Raw genomic sequence first — 10,900 nt, 5'->3', positions numbered from 1 at the left:
GATTTTTTGGTTTCTCGAGCTTTTCGGGTTTTTTCAATAAAGTCTTCATACAAAACATATAACTTGTGATTTAAATATTTCTTTAGTCCTAATAAGATACAATTATCTAATTAAGGGGTGTTTCTTAAGGAAATAATAAAAAATGTGACATGAGTGATGACATTGCACTAAAATATTCAACAAAAGTCATGATAATCCGCCCGAATTGTGAAAAGTTTGTTTAAAATTACGACACAAGTTGTACCAAAAATTCTGCATCTCTCTTTTCCATTTCCTTTTTGTTCCAACTTGACTTTTAGCCCGACTCCACTTGGACTTTAGCGACAAGTTTAGGGGCCTATTTTTCCTTTCATGTCGAATGATAAAAAGAATCTAACGCTGAGTCAATTATTATATAAAATGCATAGCTATGAGAAAGCGCGTTATGAGGAACATGTTGGTCTCTGTTGACACAAATCATTGTCTCATAAAAAATTGAAACTTGAAGCTGCTTTCATATTTCTTACAACTGTAATAGTTGTTGGAAATTTTCAATACATAAGCTGACTTCATTCTTCTATGTACAACGTAAAAGAAAAGGAATGTTACAGGTATATAAAAAGAAAAAGGAAAAAAAAAACTAGAAAATGAATGTGCAAGAGTAGTTGACTGAACATAGAATATTGTAAGCATCTCGCCCTTCCATTCAATAACTATTCAATATAGACATAGAAAACAGAAGCTCGCCACTGGGAAAATTGGCCCTCGAAAATGTGGATATCCGAAACCATTTCAGAAGTCGTAATCTATGTCCGATGCATTCTGAGAGTCAGAACGTCGGATCAGATGCCCTTGCTCGTCATATAGGTCAAGGTTCTCACAAGGGGCAGGGAAGACAGTACCTATTACACGACCTTGAACGTGAGAACACTGGAATATGTGTTTCTTCTTGTATGTTATCCCAATAGACATATCTCTGAAAGTTACATTTCTCACTGGAATTTCAGAATTTCCGTGGATACGAACGGGCACACGAACTCCCTCACCATGGACTGACACGTAGCTTATGTCCTCTAGTACTGGTACGGCTTTGGGATCAAATTCGCCATCAGGATGTTCGTTGTAATCTGTCTTGATGACGATCCCCACCCTAACATTTTCAAATGTCAAGTTCCTGTATGCTATGTTTCGTACGTATCCTCCTCTACCAGCTGCTGTTTTGATGCGAACAGCACGCCTTGAGTTCCAGACATGGACGTTTTCCACAGTGACATTTGACACCCCACCAGACATCTCACTTCCTATCGATATCCCAGCACTGCATATTGTTCAACCATGGTGAGTGGCATGTAATGTAAATGGTGTTGCTCAAACAAAAGTTGCACATCTTCAAGCCAAAGTTACTAGTTATCAGCAGGTTAATAATATCAACGGCAATGAACATTTTCCCAAATATTCCAGATGCAAGAAATGTCATAGGTGCACAGAAACATCCAGGCCATGAAAACAAATGTAAGTCCACATGGAAACCTCACCTGACCAGTGAACGAACTACAAGATTTCGGATGACTATATTTGTTGAAGGCCGTCCATAAGAAATTCCAAACTGATCCCAACCACTCTTTATTGCAATGCCATCATCACCAACACTGATGTAACAGTCCTCGATCAACATATCTTCACATGAATCTGTCCACACCATAGTAAAACATCAAAAACTCATACTGAGAAAGAGGGGAATTAAGAAGCATTGCAGTTCAGCAGGCTGGCAAGAATTTTGGCATTTAAAATCTCAGAACTCAATTCTCATTCCTTATGAATTGATAAACCAAAAAAAAAAAAAAAAAAAAAAAAAAAAAAGAGAAGCCAAAATCACCTCTAAGGTTAAGCAAATTATTTTCAGATTTTTTAGCTTGCTTATTATTGATTTCATTAAATAATCAGACAGTTCAACAAGAAATCAATAATATTTAGTCTTAATATGTAATTATTCACAGCTGACTCGTATAGAAAAACGTGGTTACTAACTCAATGTTTTCTATTGTTTGCAATAATGACAAATTGAACATTCACCTGGATCTATGCCATCAGTATTCGGAGCGTCAAAGATGGGTGCCAGAATTGTGACATTCTTAATTGTTACATTCTTGCAGTCATATGGATGAAGCGTCCAAAAGGGAGAATCACGCAATGTTATATTAGAGATCACTATGTCACTAGACCACATAATCTGGACAAGCGGCCCTCTGGTATTGTTAAAAAGTCTCTGCCTGTACTTCTTCCACCATGTTTGACCCTGCCCATTAATGGTACCATTATGCCCTGTTACCAGAAATATGTCACATAATCAGATTGAGTTGGTTCGCTTCATACTTCAACAACAATTTTAAAATACTTCACTATTCAAAATCTATAAACAATTGCGTCGTGCACGCTGTAGGCAAAGTTCATATATGATCACATCGCCTATTTCACTGCTGAACTTTATGCAAACATGCAATAGATCTGATATAGAATATTGATATATGTGTGAAGAAAAAAAAAATTGTAACCAGACATAAAGTGAATAAATTTTATTTGTCGAATATGACAAATAGATTCTGGAGTTAAAGTATTATCACTTCATTTGATCCTGAAACATTTTGGATCAACTGCTTCTCCCTGTGTCCCCCTCATTAATGAGCCAACAACTCCATAATGCAAAAAGAATTTTCTTCAGCAGATGGAATATCCGTAATTTGAGCACCAGCCACGGACACCTCCTGTAGAAAATTATAACATTGCACATGGACCTGCCACATGATCGATCTGAATGATTCAGTCATTTGAAAAACAACCATTCCACACAAAAAAAAGCAGCAACAACACCTCCTCAATCCAAGCTAATTCGGGTTGGCTGTGTGAATCCTCAATAGCTGTTCCGCTCCATTTGGATCCGTTTCATTCCAATACTTCTCAGTGGATTTAGTCACTAGCAATAATATTGATGATAATATAACTAATACTAAATAGAAATACGTGACTATTTTCAACAACTTGGAAACTATGGGAACTTCGCATTGCAAAATACTTGCTGTTTCGGGTGAGGTTACAGGGTCAGTGTGACAGTTATAAACGTTCAGAAACAAGTCGCTAACCTGTGATTACAACATCTCTGAGGTTCTGGCCATGGATTAAACTTCCATAGCGTGGTCCTTTATGCTCTCTACCATATCCATATGAAGGCAAGGGAGGCATGAGAGGCCAGTACTTCTGATCCTGTTGAGCATCACAGATACAAACAGAAATATCATAAGCTCAGCCACTTGAAAGAAAGTAAAATTAGACATAGCTTCAGTCAGGAGAAAGATGCAAAATGATGGTCAGTATGAAAAAGTTATCAAGCTCTTTTGCTCAATGAATACATGTCTCTGACTGTAAAATAACAGAAAATGCCACCATATTGACAAAAATTGCAGTTCCTCCATTAGGACTTAGATCCCTTTTGTTTAACTCTGCACAGTATTAGTATTAGAGTTGCAAACTGTAAAATGCTTAATATTAGTCAGTAGTCGGTAGCATGGCAGGCCAAATTTTACTTTTTAGAATGGACAGAAAAAGTTGAACTCGCAAAGATAAAAAGGCGCTACGAGAAATTTTTCATGGATAATACTTTCCAAGAAAGTGTATGTTCTCCCAGCATGGACAAAATAAAAAGCTATGGGATCCGCAATGAGTTGCTCAACATAACTTGAGTGCTTTAACTACACCTATGGCCAAGAAGTATAGGTTTATAGGGTATTTGGATTGTTTTAGGTTAATGTCATATAGACATATTTTTGCTGTATCAATACTTTGCTTAAAATCTGCTCATTTTGACCATAAATCTGCCAACCAATTTTCAGCAAAGAGGTAACTGGAAAAAATGGTGTCTCCGGTCAACTGGGCAACTTCAAAACAAACAAAAATCTCCATTTAGCTCATCTCCTCCCTCACAAAGGTCTCATCGAAATATCATCAGCCAATTACCTCGAATCTCAAAAATGCCTCAACTGCTATAGCGCCCGGTACCGTTCATTTTCTTTAGAGTTGCAGCAAAAGACAAATTTAATAGCTGTAGTTCACTAAAAGGTGATGCTATTGCCCTCCTTATAATAGGTTTTTTTCTTACACTAATAGGCAAATGAACTTTCCTACTCCACCATCGCCCCCATGTTCCCTTTTCTTATACTGGTCTCAAATAACAAATATTGTGGTTATAACTAATTTAACTCACGGATTTTATTCTCACTAACTGATGGAGTTGAACCACTGCAAAGGATATGAGTCTGATTTAAGCACCGTGACCATCATTGTTGATTCCTGTTACAGTATTACTTGCTTTTTTGTATGCGGCTCTGGCACGCTGGAGAGAGCTCCCTGCAATGAAGTCCGCCTGAGCTTCCTTAGAGGAAAGGGGAAGAAGAAGCACTTCTTTTCATGGTGTCTATTTTTTCTTAATTTTAGTGTGAGTTGTCATTTTTTGAATCGTAATGGTGACACATCAGCAGAGTGTGATGTACATGCACTTCTTTTGTTGGCTGATTGTAGGTCAAGTGTCTAATAGGTCACACCTTTAGTTGAGGTGTCTAAATGAAAAATCGTGACTAGTTAGGGGGTTGGCTATGTATTAGGACAATATAAACCACCTTTCTGTTAAATGTCACTAGTCAAAAGAACATCATGGAGATCATGTAATGGAGGTTCACCTTTGGTAATGGGACAATCGAGGTTTGATAAAATATCCAAAAGATCCAAAGAGTTTCAAATGGTACATGTTCAAAATATAAATTATTTTGCGAGAAGTAGGTAATGAGTCTAGAAGGCCTCAAGAAAATGGCAATTCGGAAGAGCTTCAGAGGACGACCATTCTGTAGATGGAAGAGAAGAGCTTTTCCCAAGGCAGTCTGTGATTTCGCTATTTACCATTGTTTTCATAAAACCACATTGGCAGCGAGCCAAATGATTGATATGTTTGACATACAAAATCAAATATTTTAAGCAGATTAAGGTGATACTCTACAGCCAATAATATCAGTGGTAAATTATCACCCGCCTTTCAATCAAAATGCTTAGGCCGCCACCAAGCCAATTACTAATATACCTTGAGTTGACATAAGCAGGGCACTTTTACCCAAAGGCATAACCTGGTGTCAAAAAAGGCAAATAGCTCCATGCCTTTTCGTAGTCTCTACGCAAAATAGCTACTTCCTCCCCTCCTTAAATAGATGTATCTAATGATGTCCAATGTAATAATGGTACTCAAGGCTGGAGATAGACCTATATATAGGAAGGTCATTGAGGCAGAAAAACATTTTGCAGGACTAAGCCCTGTTTGTCTTCAATAACAAAATGTTTTGGCATCTTCCACAAATTTTTCTCTTTTCATGTCCAAACACATTTTTGTGTTTTGTTTTTTTGAAACAAAATAGAGCCGTCAAAGTAGACAAAGTTTACTCTCACTATAATCCCAAAAAACTAAACACTCATTAAATAAAATAAAAACGAGCTAAAATTAGAACAAGAAAAAACAAAAACAAACTGTTAAAGGGACCGGGAACATGACTCGCAGATACATGGTGATCTTAGTAGGAAAAGATACAGTCTGCCTATCTGCCCAGATCACATACTTGAGAAACTATCTGCTGCCCAGCTACCTGATGCTTGCCTTACCTCTATGTTATATTGATATGAAAAGCATCATTCAAGACCAGCTACAATTTCCAGTTACTTAAAAATTTAAACCTCCTACAGAACCCTCCCATCTGAAACCAACCTTTTTTGTTTTGATAAGGACCCATCTGAAACCAACCATACCAACAGGAATTAAAAACTCTAGGCAGTAATAATTGGAGGAGGGCAAGGAAATGAAGAGAGGCAACACACACATGCATCAACTGGAAATTTGACATTATCATATCCTTTTAATTTGGACTTAGCAAAGAAAAAGACCACCTCTTATACCAGTCATGAGTCATAATACACAGTCAGTACAGGCAAAAGCTGCAAGTAAACTCACTTCTTAGATCACTTAATCCACCTAATTTTGGATAACATATCACAAGGAGTTGACAAAAGCTTATCTAAAAAAATGGAGTTGACAAAAGCTCAGATTGATAGCAAGATCATATGGAATCATAAATCAAAGCAAGATCGAAAACTATGTAACTCATAGGCATTGAAGAGCAAGAATGAGGAGAAATAACCAGCAATTAGTACATATAAAGAATACTAAAAGAGGTGAACTATAAGTGAACGCCAAAACAGAAAACCTATGGAATCATAAATCAGATACAGATCACTCTCCCTGCACCACCTAGGCATTGAAGATAAAGAATGAGGAGAAACAACCAGCAACTAAGTGAACTAGAGATCATTAAAAAATTGATGAACTGAGCCAACAGCTAAAGTAGAGACCCAAAGGTCCATGTTGACAGGTCAAGCAGATAATGCAGGTCCACTAACCCAAGAAATGGTTGGAAAAGCAGTTAATGTTCACAATTGAGGTACTATTCAGAAGTTTTTAAGCTAAAGTCTCCGGTCCAAATGAGATTATATTCCATCCGTCCTATCCTATTAGTCCTGTTTTTCCTCTTCATGCTACAGAGCTCTAGTCCAATTATGATATGTTTCACAATATACTGCATCTTATTAAAGTAGCCCTAATTCGAGTCAAAACATAAGAGTTGGAAATATGTGTTGTTAGTACTTGATCAGCGAGGGGCTATACATAACATTTTTATATTCTTGAAGAATACAAAACATAAGCAGGTTCAACAAAACTTTTTGTAGATGTATTGTACTCTCCCCATCCCATTATATGTGAGTCCATTTGATTCGACGCCAAATTTAAGAATTAATTTGATTTGTGTTAAAAATGTTCAAATAATACACTCTCTATTCTAATTTACATGGTGCCTTCTGTCCGAAGGCGACTCAAATATGTTTGACAGCATTCGATAAAAGTATAATTTTTTACAACTTCCACAGCTCAAGAACTCCAAATTATTTAACTAAATGAAATTAAGTTTTATTGAGATGTTTCCCTATAAAACTAAGATTGAACAATTATGTTTAATTTTTGACACTAATAGCTGTATAACATACAATCCTAATTATCATCTTAAACTCCAAGTGGTGTCTCACCAAATGGGATGAAGGGATCAGTTGAAAAGTTAGTTTGTTAGATAAGAAAAAATCATATCAGAATTTTAGTTTGATTTATTAAAGAAGCACATGATGTTAGGTGATATCTTCCTATTTGTCAAAGTCGTGATGGTAGAGTTTCATGGTACATGTATTCGTGGCAGAGGATACAGGTGCCCGGAGGAAAAGCAAAGGTGCGCTCAAGTTGATCATTAAAAATAATGAGAGTTTAAGTTTTATATAGCGTCAGAATAAATAATTTTTTACATTGTCAGGTTATTCAAAGGATATGTACAGGTAAGTTTCCTTAAAATGTGGGATTTGAAACCTTGAAAATAAGATATGTTACATGCTACAATAGGTAAAGATGAATTATTAACACCAATGGTGTATATTACTTAAAATCAAATAATCATAAAGATATTATACAATGGGATGGTCTCAAACATTATGAGAAGAATATATCCTATTTTAAGATTTTCCTTTTTAGAAAATAGTTCCTTATTTAGGGAAGTTATGTATTTCGGCAGACCAAATAGTACAAGTAAGACATATAATAGGACAACGAGAGTTGAAAATTTCTATTGATTACTAATTCGACTCTAGGACTCCATCTATTCTTCTCTAGGGAGTAGGGACTCCATCTATTCTTCTATAAAGTTAGACCAATTATAAGACTTCTCATTTGTTGCTTTTTTCTTTCAAGTACTTAATCAGTTATAAATAAATCCGAAGTACAAGTTTGCTAAGGATTAGTGGTTTTCGAAAATCTTTTACAATAAACAAAAGAGTCCGCGGCTTTATATTCCATTTGCATTTTCTTTATGAAAATAAAATCCATTTGCATTTAATTTTGATCATTAAACTTCAGATTTGCTGAGCTCCAATCTTAAGTTTAACCTTTAACACGCTAAGCTTCAACGAGAACTAAAGTGTGTTATCTTCCTTTGTTCTGCTGCTAGAAGTTTTAGTTAGAGACAAAGACCAATGAATTTGTGGTTGTAATAGTTCCTAAACCTACTAACCACACCAAGGACAGCAAATAAATTGGAAAACAGAGTAGAATCAGAAGTTGAAGAATATAAATCAAAGGCAAATGGAAAGTCAACTGACCTTTTTTTTTTCAAATTTTTTTATTACATAGGGAAAATGGGGGAGGGTACCGTATTACAACGTGGGGATTCGAACCCTCACCAACAAGGTGAAAGTTCAGGTAGCCAACCAACTGAGCTACTAAGTATTTGTCTCATCTCATGCTCAAGCAAAGCAAGAAATTTGAAGGGATATCTTAATCAAGTACTGTTTCTATGTCAACATAATATATCAAGGGTATGTCAAACAACTGAAACTCTGAACTGATCATACCAATACTTAAACATGATTTGACATGAAATTTGTCTAATAATAAATCTGCTCCTAGTGGAAAGTCCACCTACCTTTTTTTTTTTTTTTTGAAAATCCTCAGAAGAAAGTCCATCTACTATAAAAAAGCTGATACACATCAACAAGGAAAAAAGAAATTCATGATGATTTAAGGAAGATGCAACAAGATAAGCTGCATTGGAAGGTAATCTGTACTACAAAATAGTTCTACACATATTAAGGTGAGAGGAATATATGGTATTTTGCCACCAACATAGAAAGTACATAACAATGAAGGTGGAAAGCACACCACAATTAGAAACTTAGAGATCCTATCAAGCATCGTAAATGTTCTAATGCAAGGTAACCAGCAATCTATGTTGCTCAGACGCGGGCGTGGATCTAGAGGTCGGACTCGTCATCACATAACCTTTAGGATTGGGGGGTATCAATCCGAGTGCGGATACGGTACGGGTGCTGGGATATGGCCAACAAATGTATATTATGACATATAAAGTATATAATCCGATTAACTATAGGTATTTAACTAAAGCTAATAAAATTTATTTCTTTATAAACACCTAATATTTTATTCATATCTCTTGAAATAGCATAGCATTCTCATACTTCATATATATATGACATAAACCTACAAAATCAAATCAAATACCCAATCAATCTATCCTTCTCGGTCATAGATGTAGTCAAAGTACCCAAGATGAGTTGACCAAATCCAGTGTGGATCCCACACCCATATCGTGTTGACACGGGTGCGGCAAGGATTTTGAAGAGTCCGCACAACATAGCCAACAATAATGTTTTACAGGTGTTTGGTTGATGTATTAGAGAAAAAAATTTGAGCACAGATCCACTAAGAATAGCTCTCCTAGATTTCCATCTACAACTCAAGACAGGCAACTGTTGACACATCCACTATATATATCATACAGAGTTACACACTGTCATCTGTCAGTTCCCAACAACCCCATAATCCAAAATCATGTGTAGCAAGCTTGTCTATCACTATTAGCAAAACTTCATACAGGAAACTATAAACAATTAGCAGTCAAATGAGAGAAACCAACACAAGAAAAGTACTCCCTTTGTTCCAATTTATGTGACACTTTCCATTTATCGAGATTCAAACTATGTAAGCTTTGACCAATATTTTAAAATGTATTATTTCATCATATTGACATGGGAAGCAGTGGCGGAGCCAGGATTTTCGCCGAGGGGTTCAAAATATAAAAAAGTAAACATACGAAGAAGCCTAAGGGGGTTCAACATCTACTATATATATATAAAAAATAATTTTAACCTTGTAAAAACAGTGTTTTTTTCCGCCGAGGGGGTTCGGATGACCTCTTATACCACTTTTCGTATAGTTTTTAAATATCTAAATTTTAATTTTAAAATATTAAGTTTGATCTAATTCAGTTTAGCTTCGACAAGTGTAACATAAATTGGGACAGGTAGTAATAAAAAGGCTAACTTTTACTGTTGAGCATGCAAAGTTGAAAACTTTTAAACATTAACAGATGATCAAAGAGTACAACTTACATCAATACCCAATATAACAGCACCTTCAGCAAGGAAAAGTGTCATATGACTAGTAAGATTAAACGGTGCCGTTAACCAATATCCAGGTGGCACATTAAGCTGTCCACCACCTTTCTTACCAAGCTTTGAAATTGCCAGAACTGCCCTTTCAAACGCTAATGTATTCAATGTAACGCCGTCACCAACACCACCAAACTCCGTTAAGTTAAACGCCGTTTGCCTGAGTTTAGGCATTTGCCTCACCGGAAAATCTCGCCGGAAAATCAAGATTCCGGTGGTAGCAACATCCCTTTGCCATAATATAACGGAAAATATAAAGGCGATCAAGAAAGCAGTTAAAAGAGTTTTGTGATTAAAGAATAGTGATGGGATCCATCTAGTTTCAACCATAGTGTAGAAATGTGAAAAAAAAAAAATACTAAATTGAATGTTGAGTTGGAGATGGGAGAAATGTTGGTATGTTTGTTCTGTGCATGAAAATGTAGTAGTAGCAAAGATTGTAATAGTTGTATTTGAAGTGAAATGTTAAAGAAAAGAATGAGTTTGGAAGGTGAAGTGTAGTGGTCAGGATCAGTGAGATGTGTTAGGTAAATAGTGAAGTGAATTCAAAGGAAGAACAATCTTTGAGTTTGAGATGCACAAGAAGCCTTTGGTTTAATGAGAGAAAATGACAAAAATGGTCACTTATGTTTTAGGGTAGGTTCAAAATAGTCCCTTAAGTTTGCACTTAACAGTTTTGGTTCTTTAAGCTTGTCAAAAGTTAACACTTTTGGTCTCCGTCAAATATTTACCGGACATTTTCTGTTAGATCTAACCGGAACTATGGGGGGAAACT

The 10,900-nt window shown here is 35.9% G+C and overlaps 1 protein-coding gene across 1 annotated transcript; it reads right to left on the bottom strand.

The window, feature by feature from the left end:
- Nucleotides 1-474: 474 nt before the first annotated feature.
- Nucleotides 475-10,694, bottom strand: LOC132043095 (probable polygalacturonase). The gene is made up of 5 exons (XM_059433586.1): nucleotides 10,066-10,694; nucleotides 3,117-3,237; nucleotides 2,053-2,301; nucleotides 1,515-1,668; nucleotides 475-1,297 (listed from the first exon to the last, which is right to left on the bottom strand). The coding sequence occupies exons 1-5, from the start codon at nucleotides 10,453-10,455 to the stop codon at nucleotides 772-774; spliced, it is 1,440 nt and encodes a 479-aa protein (XP_059289569.1). The 5' UTR covers nucleotides 10,456-10,694; the 3' UTR covers nucleotides 475-771.
- Between the last annotated feature and the right edge of the window lie 206 nt (nucleotides 10,695-10,900).

The sequence above is a fragment of the Lycium ferocissimum genome, unplaced genomic scaffold, assembly GCF_029784015.1.
Source record: "Lycium ferocissimum isolate CSIRO_LF1 unplaced genomic scaffold, AGI_CSIRO_Lferr_CH_V1 ctg210, whole genome shotgun sequence".
Taxonomy (NCBI): domain Eukaryota; kingdom Viridiplantae; phylum Streptophyta; class Magnoliopsida; order Solanales; family Solanaceae; genus Lycium; species Lycium ferocissimum.
The sequence above is the reverse complement of the archived record's forward strand: the minus strand, read 5'-3'. Positions and strand labels throughout refer to the sequence as shown.